This window comes from Mustela nivalis, assembly GCF_964662115.1.
Source record: "Mustela nivalis genome assembly, chromosome: 1".
Taxonomy (NCBI): Eukaryota; Metazoa; Chordata; class Mammalia; order Carnivora; family Mustelidae; genus Mustela; species Mustela nivalis.
In genome coordinates this window covers 207,364,235-207,381,647 of record NC_139020.1, presented here as the reverse complement: position 1 = coordinate 207,381,647, position 17,413 = coordinate 207,364,235, and the positions used below count along the sequence as shown (strand labels likewise).

The window sequence follows — 17,413 nt, the reverse complement described above, 5'->3', positions numbered from 1 at the left end:
CGAGTCGGTTCACAGCAGAATGGAGACCTAAATTTTGATGTTTCAACCAACAGAATACTGCGCAGGAATACAAGAGTAGAAATGGCATCTGGGTGTAATCTCAGCGTGGGTAATCCTCAGGGACAGCATTTGCAACAAAGGATGCAGGGCCCAAGGGATTCCTTTTCATGAGGGAATGTTTTTCACTGTGTAAAGTTTACACAAATTGTCCTTTTTATGTAAAGTGGAAAAATCCTGGTATAGTTATGGATGCAAACCCTTAGGGGTAAAGGCAAGGCAGCAATCACTCTGGAAATCAAAATGGGTGTGAGGGGCTATCGGAGAAGTGGTCATGTTGGTGGGGGGAGAGGGTCACTTGGTAACTGGTCCTTGAGCTGGACATTCCTGTTCTGTTTGCTTTTGGACTGTACTAAATGTTTGTTGGTTTGGTTTTTAAGATTTTATCAGAGAGGGCAAGCCAGCACCAGCAGGGGGAGGGGGAGGGGGAGAAGCAGGCTCTGCCCTGAGCAAATAGCCCAATGTGGGGCTTGATTTCAGGATCCTGGGATCATGACCTGAGCCGAAGGCCGATGCTTAACCGACTGAGCCACCCAGGTGTCCCTCATGTTATTTCTTGATCTGGGCTACAGGATGGCCTGAGTTATAATTATTCTGTAAGCTGTGTATGTGTGGGCTGCATACTTTCCTGTAGATTTATTATACTTTGTAAGTGAAAAAAAAATACAACCAACAAAAAGGATTACAGTGAGAAATCATACTCCCACCTGTCTTCTATACCCCCCGCCCCCCGCCTGAGCTCCTCTCCTGACTTGTGTTAGTTTCTTGTGTACCCTAGAGCATTGCTTTAGACACTGTCATTTACAGTGTTAACGAATTACTTCGCAAGGACAGATGAATACAGTCACATATGTCATCACCCAGAGCTAGCAGATATTAACACTTTGACTAGATCACTTCAGATCTTTTTTTAAATGGAAGTGTAGTTGACATACAATATTATGTTAGTTTCAGGTGTTCAATGTAGTGCTTTGACAATTGCACACATTACAAAATGCTCACCACGGTAAGTGCAGTCACCATCTGTCACCATACAATGTTACTACAATATTATTGACTATGTTCCCTATGCTGTACTTGTCATCCCTGTGACTTTATTTTGTTACTGGAAATTTGTACCTCTCAACCCCCTTCACTTATTTTGCCCATCCCTCTACCCCTCCACCCCGCTCTACCCCCATCTACCCCCCTCCCCTCAGGTACCCACCTTCAGATCCTTTTTTAAAAAACTCTTTTTAATAAAACCTGCCCCCTACTGTGGAAGTCTCCAATGACAGACAGTAAGGCCTCCACGGACAAATACCACCCCTTTCCTAACCCCACCCTTCTCAGGAGTAACAATTATTTTGAAATTAGTTTGTTCTTCCAGGACCGGACCAAACTTTATGCATTTGCTACTTATCTGGAATCTTGAAAACACTATGCAATATGTATTTTTATTTTTTTACAAGATTTTATTTATTTGAGAGAAAGAGAGCAAGAGAGAGGGAGAGAGAGAGTGCACGCACGCAAGTGGGTTGGGGGGTAGAGGGGAAGAGAGAAGCAGACTCTCTGCTGAACAGGGAGCCTGATTCGGGGCTGGATCCCTAGACCCTGGGATCATAACCTGAGCCAAAGGCACATGCATAATGACTGATTCACCCAGGCACGACTCCCTGGAGATTTCTTGTACATGCTGTGTAGCTGTTTTTCACCCTGTGGGTCAGGGGGCCCATTATTGACTCAGGAAATCAATGAGCTGGGTTACAACTTAGCATTTATTTATTTACTTCCAGGTTTATAATTAAGGGGAGAATGGTTCATAGAAAACTCTTTTTTTTTTTTCTCCCATAGAAAACTCTTTATTTTAAAAAATGATTTATTTAGGGACGCCTGGGTGGCTCAGTGGGTTAAAGCCTCTGCCTTCAGCTCCGGTCATGATCCCAGGGTCCTGGGATCGAATCCTACATCTGGCTCTCTGCTCAGCAGGGAGCCAGCATTTTAAAGTGTGCTAGTCAGTGGCAATCAGCACACCCACACTGTTGTGCAATCATTACCACCATTGAGCTCTAAAACTTTGTCGTCTTGCAAAACAGAAACTGTCCCTGTTAAACACTAAGTCCACATTCCTCCCTCCCCCAGTGCCTGGCACCCACCATTCTATTTCGGTTCGTATGAATCTGACGACTCTAGGGACTTCCTATAAGGAGAAGGATACTGTATTTGCCTAATTGTGACTGGCTTATTTCCCTTATCATAACGTCCTCAATAATGTCCCCATTGCAGCCTGTGTTAAAAGTTTCCTTCCTTTCGGGGCACCTGGGTGGCACCTGGGTTGAGCTTCTGCCTTCAGCTCAGGTCATTGTCTCAGGATCCTGGGATCGAGCCCTGTGTCAAACCCTGCATTGGGCTCTCTGCTTGGCCCCCTCTGCTTTTCTGCCTACTTGTGATCTCTGTGTCAAATAAATAAATAAAAATCTTTAAAAAAATAATTTCCTTCCTTTCTAAGACAGAATGACATTCCATCATATGTATTTACCACATTTTGTTAATTCATTCATCCGCTGATGGACACGTGAGCTGCTTGCGCCTTTTAACTGTTGTGAATAATGCTCCCATGACCTTGGGTGTATAGTGGTTATTTATATAGAAAAAATAGAATAAAATAAAAATATCAGATTGTATCACATGTAGTAAGGGTAAGTATCCTTCGGTAAAACTTGTATTCTATCACATATACTGTATATATATATATACATATGTATATATATGCTAGTGTTCCAGTTGCAAATGGCGCTAACAAACTTTGCCCCAAACAACCATTTTGATTTTGCTCATAGAGCGTGTAGGTCAAGAATTTGGATATCAGGGATGCCTGGGTGGCTCAGTGGGTTCAGCCTCTGCCTTCGGCTCAGGTCATGATCCCAGAGTCCTGGGATCAAGCCCCCCATCGGGCTCTCGGCTCAGCAGGGAGCCTGTTTCCTCCTCTCTCTCTGCCTGCTTCTCTGCCTACTTGTGATCTCTGCCTGTCAAATAAATAAATAAAATCTTAAAAAAGAAAAAAAAAATTGGACATCAACAAAAGCCAAACTATGGAAAGAGCCCAAGCGCGGTGCCCATCTGATGATGGCTGGGTAAAGAAGATGTGGTGTGTGTCTCTGCAATGGAATATGACTCAGCCATCAAAAAGAACGAAATCTTGCCTTTTGCAGTGAGGTGGATGGAGCTAGATAGAGGGTCTTAAGCTAAGCAAAATAAGTCTGTCAGGGAAGGACAAATACCGTATGATTTCACTCCTATGTGGAATTGGAGAAACAAAACAGATGAACACATGGGAAGGGAGGAAAAAAGAGAGAAGGAAACAAACCATAAGAAACTCATAACTAGGGGCGCCTGGGTGGCTCAGTGGGTTAAAACCTCTGCCTTTGGCTCAGGCCACAATCCTAGGGTTCTGGGATCGAGTCCCGCATCAGGCCATGTGCTTGGCAGGGAGCCTGCTTCCTCCTCTCTCTCTGCCTCCTTGTGATCTCTGTCTGTCAAATAAATAAATAAAATCTTAAAAAAAAACCCTGAAACTCATAACTATAGAGAACGAATTGTGGGTGGATGGAGAGAGGTAGGGGGGGATGGGCTATATGGGTGATGGGAATTAAGGAGGGCGCTTGTTGTGATGAGCGCTGGGTGTTGTATATAAGCAATGAACCACTGAATTCTACTCCTGAAATCAATATTGTACTGTATGTTAACTAACAAGGATTTAAATACAGTTTTGCAAAAAAAAAAAAAAAAAGGGAGGGCGGATTTGGGAAGTGTGCAGTGGGGATGGATGACTCGTCTCTACTCTATGCTTTTGGCAGCTTCAGCTGGGAAGAATTTGAAGTTGAATGAATTGATGCCCGGCTACCAGAATCATCAGGAGGCATGTCCCTTCTTTCATGTCTTGTCGTTGATGCTGGCTGAAGTCTCAGATAGGCTGTTGGCTGAATATCCTCAAGAAAGTGAGCCAACTTGAGCTTCCTTACAACATGGCAGCTGGGTCCCAAGGGCTCTAGGCTGAAGGGCATGGCATTTTGATGACTGAATCGCAGGGGTCACATGACATCATTTCTGCTCTATGCTGTTGGCGGAGTCAGTCGTCAGGTTTGTCCAGATTCAGGAGGCGGGGTCAAAGATTGTCATGCAATCAAAGGGTTTTCTCCCTTTTTAAGGTTCTCTCTCTCTCTCTTTTTTTTTTTTTTTAGATTTTATTTATTTATTTGACAGAGAGAGTGAGAGACCACAAGCAGAGGGAGCAGCAGAAGGGGGGGGGGGGCACTGAGCAGGGAACCCTGATGAGGGACTCCATCCCAGCACCTGAGATTATGACCCGAGTTGAAGGCAGATGCTTAACCAACTGAGCAACCCAGGTGCCCCCAGTCAGGATTTTCAAAGTCACATACAAAGAATTGTGTGTGGGGTGTGGCATACTGTTGAGGTCTCTTTGGAAAGTACATTCTGCCACCTCTAGTTCATAGCATAAAGTGTATTTCTCACTGCAGTTATTTATAAAAAATAATAGTTAAAAAAAAGTTTCAGGGGCACCTGGGTGGCTCAGTGAGTTAAAGCCTCTGCCTTCAGATCAGGTCATGATCTCAGGGTCCTGGGATCAAGCCCTTCATCGAGCTCTCTGCTTAGCAGGGGGCCTGCTTCCCTTAAATTGAAATTTTATTTAAATTAAAATTAGAATTTATGTAGCATAAAATTAATTGTTTTAAAGATTTGTTTTTATTTATTTATTTATTTGAGAGAGAGAGAGACAGAGCACAGGGAGGGGCAGGGGGAGAGGGAGAGAGAAAGTTTAGCAGACTTCTTGCTGAACTCCCGCTCACACAGGGGTCTATCCCACAACCCCTAAAGTTAATCATTTCAAAGTGAACAAACCAGGGGGGCCTGGGTGGCTCAATCAGTTGAGCGTGGGACTCTGGGTGTTGGCTGAGGTCCTAATCCCAGGGTCATGAGATCGAGCCCCATGTTGGCTCCTTGCTCAGGGTAGAGTCTGCTTCAAAATCTCTCTCCCTCATAAATATATATATAGTATATAAATATATAAATAACGTTAACAGTCCAGGGTGCCTGGGTGGCACAAGTCAGTTAGGCGTCTGATTCTTGGTTTCATGATCTTGGGGTCATGAGATCAAGCCCCGCACCGGGCTCTACGTTCAGCGGGAAGTTTGCTTGGGATTTTCATTCCCTCTTCCTTCCCCTCCCACACGTGTTCTTTCTCTCTCAAATAAATAAATAAATAAAAACTATTAAAAAAATAAAATGGGGGCATCTGGGTGGCTCAGTTGTTAAGCCTCTACCTTCAGCTCAGGTCATGATCCTGGGGTCCTGGGATGGAGACCCACATCGGGCTCCCTCCTCAGCGGGAAGCCTGATTCTCCCTCTCTCACTTTCCCTGCTTGTTTTCCCTCTCTCGCTGGGTTTCTGTCAAATAAATAAATAAAATCTTTAAAAAATAAATAAAATAAAATGAACTATGCAGTGGCTTTAGCACATCCATAGTGTTGCGAAACTACCGCCTCTGTCTAGTTCTGGAGCATTTCCATCGCCCCAAAAGGAAATTCCATCCCTGTTAAAGTCACTCCCGCTTACCCCCTCCCCTTAGATCCTGGTAACCAGTAGTCTACTTTGTCTCTACCAATTTGCCTAATTCTGCACATTTCCTATAAACGGAGTCATTTGTGACCATTTGTGTCTGGATTCTTTTTTTTTTTTTTAAGATTTTATTTATTTATTTGACAGAGAGAGATCACAAGTAGGCATAGAGGCAGACAGAGAGAGAGAGAGAGAGGAGGAAGCAGGCTCCCTGCTGAGCAGAGAGCCCAATGCGGGGCTCGATCCCAGGACCCTGAGATCATGACCTGAGCTGAAAGCAGAGGCTTTAGCCCACTGAGCCACCCAGGCACCCCTGGATTCTTTTACTCACCACGTTTTCGAGGTTCATCCGGACTGTAACACGTATCAGTACTGTCAGACTGAGTTGCATCCCCCCTCAACAATTCATATGTTAAAGTGCTGGTTCCCAGTACCTCAGAATGTGACCACATGTAGAAATAAGATCCCTGGGGCACCTGGGTGGCTCAGTGGGTTAAAGCCTTTGCCTTCCGCTCAGGACATGATCTTAGGGTCCGGGGATTGGGCCCCGCATCGGGCTCTCTGCTTGGTGGGGAGCCTGCTTCCTCCTCTCTCTCTGCCTGCCTCTCTGCCTACTTGTGATCTTTGTCAAATAAATAAATAAAATCTTAAAAAAAAAAAAAAGAAAGAAAGAAAAGAAAAGGAAAGGAAATCCTGGGGCACCTGGGTGGCTCAGTGGTGAAGCCTCTGCCTTCGGCTCAGGTCATGATCTCAGAGCCCTTGGATCAAGCCCCATATCGGGCTCTCTTCTCGGCAGGGAGCCTGCTTCTCCCCCTTCTGTGCCTGTCTCTCTGCCTCCTTGTGATCTCTGTCAAATAAATAAATAAAATCATTAAAAAAAAAAAAAAGGAAAGAAAAGGAAATCTGGACACAGACTCACACGGAAGGAGAACCACATGAAGACACAGGGAGATGATGGTCATCCACAAGCTAAGGAGAGAGGCTTTATATATTCAGAATAAAAATGAGCTAGGGTGACCCCTCGATCTCAGATTCCTAGGCTCCAGAACTGTGAGAAAATAAATTTCTGTTGAGGAAGCTCCCTAGTCTCTGGGATGGCAGCCCGAGCAAATTAATATGTACCTCATTCTTTTCTATGGCTGAACAATATTCCATAGTAGGGAGCTTTTCTTTCTGGAGTAACAAGATGGAAAAAAACATAAATGTCCAAGACTAGAGAGCTGGTTAACGAAACTACTAAATATCCAAAGGATGGAATACTATGCAGATGTTAAAAAGAATAAAGGTCCTCTTGGGGTGCCTGGGTGCCTCAGTTGGTTAAATGTATGCCTTTGGCTCAGGTTGTGATCTCAGGGTCCTGGGATTAAGCCCCGCATTGGGCTCCTTGTTCAGCGGGGAGTCTGCTTCTCCCTCTGCTTCTGCTCCTTCCCCCTCTGCTTGTGCTCTCTCTCTAAAAGAAGGAAAGGAAGGAGAAAGAATAAAGGTGCTCTATGGATCATGGTTCTCAGAGTTTGGTCCCCAGACCAGCAGCAACCCCCCACCGACCTGGAAACCTGTAAGAAATGCAGGTTCTTAACCTCCATCCCAGAATCAGATACTCTCCCATGAGCCTTCCAGGAGACACGGAAGCATTGCTGAGGTACCAGATTCCCTCCTGTATATGACCGTACACACTAGGGGTTCATAGCAACCCCAACATGGTTTTTAAAAACACCAGTGCCTGGATCCCATCCCCAGAGATTCCACTGTAATTGGGAATCACCCAATTAGAACTGACTTTAATGGGCAGAGTCATATTCCAGATTGTTCCTTGCAGGATTCATTGTGATGGGCAATGGAGAAATAAATTTGGGAGATAGGTGTGCAGCAGAATACTCTTCAGAGTAGAAATGAAGCAATATGAAGTGGATAGATGAAAGTTAAAAGCGTGTGTGTGTGTGTGTGTGTGTGTGTGTGTGTATAATACCATGTATATTAAATTTAAAACAACAAAACAATTTTATGTATCCGAATGGATACATATGTAGTAGAACTATGAATACAGGCATGGGAATTACAATTGATCAATTCAGGAATTAGGAACAAGTATAGCGCCAGTTTCTCTCATATCTGTAATTTTTAATTTTTTTTTTTTAAAGATTTTATTTATTTATTTATTTGACAGAGAGAGATCACAAGTAGGCAGAGAGGCAGGCAGAGAGAGAGAGAGGAGGAAGCAGGCTCCCTGCTGAGCAGAGAGCCCGATGTGGGACTCGATCCCAGGACCCTGAGATCATGACCTGAGCCGAAGGCAGCGGCTTAACCCACTGAGCCACCCAGGCGCCCCTGTAATTTTTAATTTTTAATTGGGGTAATGAGTACAGGGGTGTTATATATATATATATATATATATATATATATATATATATGTATGTATTTTTTAAAATATTATTTATTTATTCGTCACAGAGAGAGAGATCACAAGTGGGCAGAGAGGCAGGCAGAGAGAGAGGGAGAAGCAGGCTCCCTGCTGAAGAGAGCCCGATGCAGGGCTCGATCCCAGGACCCTGAGATCAAGACCTGAGCTGAAGGCAGAGGCTTAACCCACTGAGCCACTCAGGAGCCCTATATTTTTATCTATACTTATTTGAATGCCTGAAATAGTTCACTTATAAAGCAAGGGAGCAGACCAATCGTACAGATTGCTTTCATTTGTACTTTTTTTCTTCTGTTTCCTTTTGTATACTTAAAAATTTTAAAAATGATTTTATTTATTCATTTGAGACAGATACAGAGAGAGAGAGCATGAGCAGGGGCAGGGGAGGGAGGCAGAGGGAGAAGGAGAAGCAGGCTCCCCCCTGAGCCAGGAGCCAGTTGTGGGGCTCTATCCCAGGACCCTGGGGAGATCATGACCTGAGCCAAAGGTAGAAGCTTAACCGACTGAGCCATCCAGGGGTCCCAAAACAACTTTTTTTTTTTTTTTTAAGTAATCTCCACACCCAGTGTGTAGCCCATGGTGGACTTGAACTCAAGACCCTGAGATCAAGACCTGAGCTGAGATCAAGAGTGGGAAGTCGAACCAACTGAGCCACACAGACATCCCCAAAGCAATGTTGAAACTCTAAAGTGAAGCCCTTCCCCAAAACAAAAATTGCTGCTCTTTTCAACATGGAAATTCAAATGCAAACACAAGTAACGCATAGCTGTAAATTCTTGTCCCTCTCCCTCAAAAGGTCAGCATACAATAGATACCTAGTTTTTGTTTGTTTTTAAAGATCTGTTCATTTGACAGATAGAGAGCACAAGTAGGCAGAGCACCACGGAGAGGCAGAAGCAGGCTCTCCACTGAGCAGGGACCCCTGACTTGGAGCTCAATCCCAGGATCCTAGGATCATGACCTGAGCAGAAGGCAGACACTTAAGGACTGGGCCACCCAGGCACAACTAGACATCCAGTTCTGATTTTTTTTTTTTAACTGATTTTTTCTTGGTTATATTTCCAGGTACAAAGGAGCTTCCTTAGCCCTGTACCACTGGGTAGTATTCTGGGATTATGCCTGGTGAGTCTGGGGAACAGCGAGGAGGCCCCCTGTGGCTGGAGGGAGAAAGGGGGTGAGGATAGGAAAGCTGAGGTTGAGATGGTGGTGATAGGAAGGGACAAAAAGACATCGCTGGACTGCCCTGAGGACTTGGGCTGTTCTCCTGGGTGAAGTGGGAGCCCTGGAAGGTTCTGAGCAGAGGAGAGAAATGCCTGGACACAAGTATTCACCGGCGCCTTCTGGTTGCTGTGGAGGCAACAGACTTGGGGGAGAGGCGAGGGGGTGCGTGTAGCTGGAGCACCACTGTGGAGGGACAGTATTGGTTCAAGTGGGACATAATGGCTGTGTCCGGGTGGGGGAAGGAGAGAGGAGTGAGAAGTTGATGGATTCTAGGTAGACTCTGAAGCGGACGGGACTTGCTGTCATATCAGATGGAGGGGAGGGGGGCGTCAGAGAAAGAGGGGTCAGCAGGGCTCCAAAGTTTGGGTCCTTGGCACCTGGCAGGAGCTGCCATCAGCTGGGTCTGGAGGACAGCGAGAGGGCGGCTTGGGGGACGCTGAGGAGCTCGCATGTAGCGGGGTGAGCGGGAAGCCCCCTTGCACCTGTGGCCAGGTGGGGGCATCCAGAAGGTAGACCTGGGCGCGGCCACCGCGCAGTCCCTGGAGCTGCCGCCAGAGGGCGAGCGCGCCCCATCGCCCTCCGCAGCTCCGCGGGGCGCGGGAAGGACCGGGTTTGCCGCTTCTCACGGCCCTGCCGCGGGCCGCTCATCGCCTAGGTGCGAAATGCGGGCCACGGAGGTGCCAGGGCCTGTCTCGGAGTCCCCGACCCCACCCCCAGGCATCCCCCGGGCTCCAAAGCCTGGGACGCGGCTCCCAGCCTCTTTCTGCGTTTCCAGCCCTCCAGCCTCCACCCCCCACCAGGCTGTTCCCACCACTTCCAACAGCAGCTCAAGGCTCTGCAAAAATGTCACCTCCTCGGGGAGGCCTTCTCTGACCACCCTGGGGGCAGAAGGCCCCGCCCTGACACCTGTAAGGCACATCCTATTTAAATAACTTCTTTACACCGGAGCCTCTGGAATCTTTGTCTGTTTTCTGAACTTGTTTTCTGCACTGAAATGTCAAATGCACAGTGAGGACCCATTTCTGTCTTGCCCCCCACCCCCTCACCCCCGGATCTCCAGGGCTCAGAATTATGCCTGGCCTCTAATAGGTGCTAAAGAAAAAGCAGCTCTAGAGATGTTCATCATAGTTTACTCGTAGTTCTACAGTGTATCAGCCTCTGCTCTAAGCTGTTTACCTGAAGGATCCCACCTGCCCAGGTAGGAAGTGTTAAGAACACAGGATCTCTGTAACAGTAGAGGAAGCTGGGGCCCAGCATGGCTGAGGGGGTTGCACAGCCAGAAAGTCGCAGTGCTGAGGCTGCCACTGGGAGGCCTGGCTGGGATGACTGGTTTTGCCCTCTGGAGGGAGGGTGCCCTGGACCGGAGAAGAAGCTCCCTTCCCCCCGCCCAACCTCCAGGCATTGTGCCCCAGAGCCCCTGTGTTTCGGGTGGTGCCTTTCCCTGACGCCACAGCCCACCCACCCACAGACCCAGCCCCCACCCAGAACCCTGGCAGGCTGAGGGGGAGGGGTGGGAAACCAGCAGGCCTTGGTTTATTTTCCTCCCCACTGTGGTGTCTCCCGCCAGAGCTGCCCAGTTTGGGGGCAGGCCATTAAAAGCAGGTCTGAAAGGCCGAGACTCCACTCACCAGACAGCAGGGTTGACTGCCCAGGACCCTGAGCCCAGTACCCAGACTGACTGACAGACGGACGGATGTTCCTCGGCCAGCTGACCACTCTCCTGAGCCTGCTCAGTGGGACCCAGTTACACACGGGCTCCAGGAGGCCTGGACTCCTGGGGCCCCCACCTCAGCTCTGGGATGCCACCAATCAGACCCGGGCCCTGGGCCAAGGGACCCTAGGTTCCCAGGGACAGTTCTCTGCCCTCAGCAGCTGGAAGGCCTTCTTGGGCCTGCAGAAAACTGGGCCGCTGGGGAGAGGTAGCCAGCACCATGGGCAGGAGGTGGCCCCGACCGTGTCTCTGCCACTGGACCCGCAGGAAGTGGCCCAGGAGATGTGCAAGGCTGTGCCCTACACTCAGGTGAGGGTGGGTGGGGGGAGGGGAGGGTGGCGTTTCAGCATGGGCAGAGGGCACAGGCTGGGGTCCTGCACAGATCTGGGGTCAAGCCCGGCATCCATCTGCATTTCTCCTATCCTCAGTTTCCTCCTACCCAACTAGGAGATTTACCTGGTCTCCCGCCCAAGTCTATTTTTCCACTTAACAGCCAGAGGGCACCTGCGCATACCTGAGTCACATTCCCTCCTTCCCCAACTCAGAACCCTCCATGGCTCCCACTTCATCCAGAGCAAAAGCCATGTCCTTCCCGAGGTCCACAGGGCCCTGCACACTCTGCCTCTCACTTCCTCACCCTTGCCTCCTTTCTCTCCCCCTCACCCACTTCACTCCTGTCATACCAGCCACCTGGCTTTTTATCTGGACACATTCAATGTCACAGCTACCTCAGGGCCTTTGCACTGGCTGTTCCCTTTTGCATCTACCGTTCCCTCCCAACTCCCCGAGCATTTGTGGCTCCTTCTCTCACCTCCTTCAGGTTTTTACTCAGGCATCATTTAAAAATGCAGCACCTGCCACCCTGTTGCCTGTTTCCTTTTTTTCTCACTGCGGAACACATCACCTAACATCTAAAACTGATTTTGAAATTGCATCTATTGTGTCTCCCTCACTAGGATGTCTGTTCCAATAGTGCAGGGATTATGTTATGCCTTGTTTGCTTCCGTAGCCCCATCTCCAGGCCTGGGAGCAGAGCCAGGCACATGATAACCCCTCAGTGTTTGTTGAATGAATAAATGAATGAATGAATGATAGTATCTGCCCTTTAAGGGCTACTGGGCAGTTGAACGAGACAGGTATGGGTATGGGCACCCAGTCACTGCTCTGTAAGTGTTGTGAGAACTCAGACCATGTGTTTAGAACACCAGCTTTGGTGCCCGGTGTACCTGGCTTCAAGTTATGCCTTAACTAATGATTTCTGTGTGACCCGGGGGAAGTGGCTTCCCTTCTCTGAGCCTCATTTCCTATCTTTGCAACAACAGACTTAACAATAGACATGAATTTACGCAAGGTGTTTGGAGCCATGCCCTGCAAGGCATCCGTTCCCAGCACCCCCTGGCTTGTTATTCATTCAGCAAATTTTCGCTGAATCCAGGGGACATGCAGGTGTCTGCGTGGCCTTGGACCAGCTACCTTGCCCTGAATCCCAGTTGCCCCAGGCAGCCAGGCAGGCACACTGTACCCCGCGGAGGGAACCCCTGGCTTGGGATCCAGCTGTGTACCCTCTCCCAGAGCTATAACTGCCCCAGGATGACACAAAGAATTTCTAAGGGTTCGCAGTCCCTTCATTAAGGGAGGGACTGCTCAGAGCCTCTGGTCTCCTCATATATAAATGAGGATTCCAAGGTTCCGGCCTGGAGCATTGTGGGAGGAGTGAGTTCACCGAAGGTGAGCAGTGCGGGCCCTGGCCTGGTGTTAGGGCTCAGCAATGTCAGCTTTCCTGGACACATTCAATGTCACAGCTACCTCAGGGCCTTTGCACTGGCTGTTCCCTTTTGCATCTACCATTCCCTCCCAACTCCCCGAGCATTCTGTGGCTTTCCGCACGATGGGCCAGCTGAGCCGCCTGCCTAAATAAAGCAGAGAACGTCCCTGTGTCCAGGTATCTTATGTTCTAGGAGAGGAACATCCAAAGAGACAGAACTATAAATTACTAGCAGCCCGTGAAGAAAGAGACTGGCCGCAGGGATAGAGACCAGGGGGAGACACTTCCTGTGGGGGTGCTTCTGAGGAAGGAGCAGTCGGGATGATCTCAGTCGGGATGAGCTCAGGTGCAGGGCTCTGCAGAGGCAACGGGCCAGCGGTGGGCTTGTGTTTGGGGTACCAGAGGAGCAGTGAGGAGGCTGGGGCCGCTGGGGCAGAGTGAAGGGAGGGGGGGTTGATTGGGGGGGGTCGCAGGGTGGCAGGAATGCAGGGTTTAAACAGAGAAGGACCATGATCTGGGGACGAGTTGATAAAGCCACGAAGTTGGAGGGGACCCCAGAAGGTTTATTGAAGGCCAACTGTGTGCCCAGCAAGGGGCTAAAGGCTTTCTGTTAAATCCCCCCAGGCTCCTATAATACCACCCCTTCCTGCCATCCCTCCTCCCCGGAGGCGCAGCAGACTCCTCCCGATGCCAATCCCCAAGTGACCTCCTCATCATCTCCTTCTCGGAAGAATCAGCCCTTCCCTGTAGTACTCCTGTTGAAAGGGCAAAACTGATTTCTTTCTTGCCTGGCTGAACTTCCACCGTTTCACAGGTGAGGAAACAGGACCAGAGAGGTTAAGTAGCTTGCTCCGAGTCACACAGCCAGGAGGTAGCATTCAGGACCAGAGCCCGGGCCTGTAGAGGTGGGGGTAGATGATGATTCTCCCCATTCGGGCCCCAGACTCTGCTGCCCTTGACCCCATTTCCCGGCCCCAGGTGCTCTCCCGGCCCGGCTGCTCGTCAGTTCACCTCCGCAATCACCTCTGCTTTGGCCGCTGCTCCTCCCTCTACATCCCCAGCTCGCAGCCCACCCCGCTCGTCCTCTGCAACAGCTGTGTGCCCGCTCGCAAGCGCCGGACCCCTGTCCTCCTGTGGTGTCGGGCGAGTCGCCCAGACTCCCGTCGACGGATGAAGACATCTACTGTGCTGGTTGAAGGCTGTCAGTGCAGCCCGAAGGCGTGATCTGCGCTTGATGGACAGACACACAGACGCAAACTCCTTGGGGAGATGCGGGAGTGGGGGGGACGTGCCCAGAAGACGCTGACCTGGATCATGAGCACTGGGTCAAGAGACCGGGGACACAGGGACAGCCAGACAGGGCTCCAGGGACACCAGATGTATCCTCACTGGGGAGGTGGGGGTGTGGACCACTCACAGTCATAGCACACATTTTTGGAGCACTCTGTTTGCCCCGTCCCGCGCTGAGTGTTTGACACCCACTATTTCACGTCCTCCTCGGAGCAGCCCAAGGAGATACGGGTTGGTATCATCCCATTTCCCAGAGAAGGAAACTGAGACTCTAGGAGGCAAAGTCACTTGCTCAGGTCACACAGCAATAAGTGACAGATCCGGCATTCGAATCCTAGGCCGCGTGGCAACGAATTTTAACCACCAGGCCGGACCCCATCTCATCGAATGGAAGACACGCTCCCAGCTACAAGGAGGACGGATGCTCCTGCGCAGAGCAGACGACACAGGGATGACCCATTCTTGGGACCTCAAGAAACCAAGGCAGGGAGGCCCACGGAGCCGCGGGGGGAAACGTGTGCTCCCCAAGTCAGGGGCAGGACCATGTGATCCCAGCTGCCCCTTCAGCCCCAGCCCCTTAAGTCTCCATACAGCCCCATGCACAGTGTGGAATTAAACAGGAACCGTGATGGTTGGCCAAGCCCAGTTGTGCGTGTGTGTGTGTCTGTGTCCGTGCGTGTGTGTGTGTGTGTGTGTGTGTGTTCCTCCAACCAGGGTTCCCTGGGAGCAGTGGCCCTGGGCTGGGGTGTAGGCAGCAGGGGTGCTCCCTCCGTAGCCTGGTACAGGGTCTGCGGCGCAGGAGGGCAGCCTGGCTCTGGGCGGCTGGAACCAGGGCCCTAGCAGATGGGCCCGTCTGGCACAGACGCAGGGACATGTGGCGCTGTCAAGGTTGCCTCCAAATGCCCCCCGGAGCGTGGGGTGGGTTGGGGGGGGTGGCCAGGCCCCTCTCAGCCCTCTTCCTGCCTCAGGAAGGAAGGCCCCAGGTGAGGGGAGCAGAAGGAGGGGACCCGAGGAAACAGATGGGCCAGCAGGGCGTGGGAGCCTGTGACCTCTGACCCTACAGGCCTGCACAGCGGGGTGGGAACAGGCCAGGCCGCCAGCTCCCAAAGCCTGGCTTCAAGGGCCCTGGGTGGGGGAGGGTCGCACGGGCCCACAGGGGGCGCACTATCCCTCCTCCCTCCAGGGTTCTGGGCCAAAGCCCGGGCAGGGTCCGAGTGGGCAGCTCAGCCCTGGCACTGTAGGTACCCCTCTCTCTGGCAGGCACGAGGCGCCTGCTACCCCCCTTCAGCTGTGCCCACCTCCTGCCAGCCGGGGAGCCAGCTGGGAACCTTAGTGCCAGGGGGCCCCCGGAGTCCCTGCCCCCTCCTGGGCAGTGCCAGCCGGCCCCCACCCCCGCCCCCCAGGCCCAGTAATGGGTGGGTAATGAGTGCTGGGGGAGCGGGGGAGGGGCAAGGGATGCAGGTGCCACAGGCGCTGGCACGGGGGCCGCTAATCAGGTTTGCCAACGCCATCTGTCACCGCGCGAGCATCTGGGGCTCAAGGTGACCCTGTCACCCTCAGTTACAATTATGAGTTTGGCATCTGTATTAAAGCCCGCCAGCCGGCCAGGCAGGGGAGGGCTGGGGTGGGCACGGGGGTGCACGGCAAGCCCTGTCCCAGGGGTCCTGTTCCCAGGGGCTGCATAGCTGCCAAGGCGCGGGGCTTCTCCATGCTTGGGGGAGTTTGTGTGTGTGTGTGTGTATGCCTGTGCCAGCCTTCACAATCCTGTGAGTGTGTTTGGATGCAGGGCACAGAACCTGGGGTGTCCTGGGTTTTGTGTCTCTGGGTATGGTGGCTGTGTGCCTGAGCTTGGTGGGATGGGTTGGGGGTGCGGGGGGGGAGCTCTGAGACTGCATGGGTGCACAGAAGAACATGGGTCCATGTGCTGGGAGAGGAGCATATGGCAGTTCTGGGTTTCTTTAGGTGATGCTGTGTTGCTAGGCTGTAAGTGTGTGTGTGTGTGTGTGTGTGTGTGTGTGATTGTCCATGTGTATCTGTAGTGTATGACGTTGTACGTGTGATGGTCACAGGCTGTAGGTTTTGGGGTGTGGGTCTGTAAGATCCTGTTGAAGTGTGTGTGTGTAAATACACAGGGACAGCGGCTGGGACCAACCCCTGCTGCCTAGGGTCTAACGTGGGAGGCTTGGGGAATATTGGGACCTGGCTCCAAGGAGGGTTTTGGGCTCTGGGTCCTTGGTTTTAGGTTCTAGATCCTAGACATTTGGACCTGGATTTTATTTTATTTATTTATTTTTTTAAAAGATTTTATTTATTTATCAGAGAGAGAGTGAGCACAGGCAGACAGAATGGCAGGCAGAGGCAGAGGGAGAAGCAGGCTCCCCGCTGAGCAAAGAGCCCGATGTGGGACTCGATCCCAGGACGCTGGGATCATGACCTGAGCCGAAGGCAGCTGCTTAACCAACTGAGCCACCCAGGCGTCCCAGGACCTGGATTTTAAATTCTGGGACCTGAGTTCTAGGATCTAGATTCTAGATCTTGGCATCCGGGCATCTAGATTCGGATTCTGGATTCTGAACTCTGATTCTGAATTCTGGGATCTGCATTTCAAGCTCTGAATTCTGGGTCTGGGTTCTCGCTTCTGGATCCAGGCTTTAAGTCTCTCCAGGTCTCTGTACTAAGCCTGGGCCTGTCCTCTCTGCCCTTCTATTCAGGCTGGGTCACTGGGCTGCCACCATCTCCCCACGTGATGGGTGCAGGGACCATACATGGCCACCAGGGGACACCCTTGGTCCAGGTTTGGGCCAAGTTGACCCAGACAGCCAGAAGTTAGGGGAACACCCTGGCCTGGCTTGACCCAGCTCTTTGAAGCAGAGTGAGGTGGGGTTTCACTTCCTTCCGTTCCCTTCCCAATCTCCACCAACGACAGTGTCTGTATGTGAGACATGGGGACTGACCCTGCAGACCCACAGACCCCCCAATCTGGACTAGGGGACAGGAAGCCAGTCAATGGGTCAGACCAGGGGGACAGCGCATGTGTGTCGTAGAAGGTGTCACTGAATATAGGGAGAGGTGTGCAGATGAGAGCATTCTGTGTCTGGGCGGGGGACGTATGACAGTGTTCCCTAGAGGGTGAGCCTGTGTGGTGATGTGTGACCGTGTGTGACCAGGACCACATGTCTGGCAGGGTCCTCATGTAATGGTGCATCTGTGGGGCTCTGGTGTGGGGTAGGAGTCCCTGTCGTGGGTGTGCCTGACTGTAGCCATGACTGTAAGTATCTCTGGGTGTCTGTGGATGGATCAGTAGGTGTCACTGTGTCCGTCTCGTGTCCCCAAGGAC

General features: G+C 51.0%; 1 protein-coding gene across 1 annotated transcript; it reads left to right on the top strand.

Moving 5' to 3' along the window:
* Nucleotides 1–11,003: 11,003 nt before the first annotated feature.
* On the top strand, nt 11,004–14,636 carry DAND5 (DAN domain BMP antagonist family member 5; the record flags this gene model as incomplete). Its single annotated transcript, XM_082684153.1, has 2 exons — nt 11,004–11,330; nt 13,765–14,636. The coding sequence occupies 2 exons, from the start codon at nt 11,004–11,006 to the stop codon at nt 14,008–14,010; spliced, it is 573 nt and encodes a 190-aa protein (XP_082540279.1). The 3' UTR covers nt 14,011–14,636.
* Between the last annotated feature and the right edge of the window lie 2,777 nt (nt 14,637–17,413).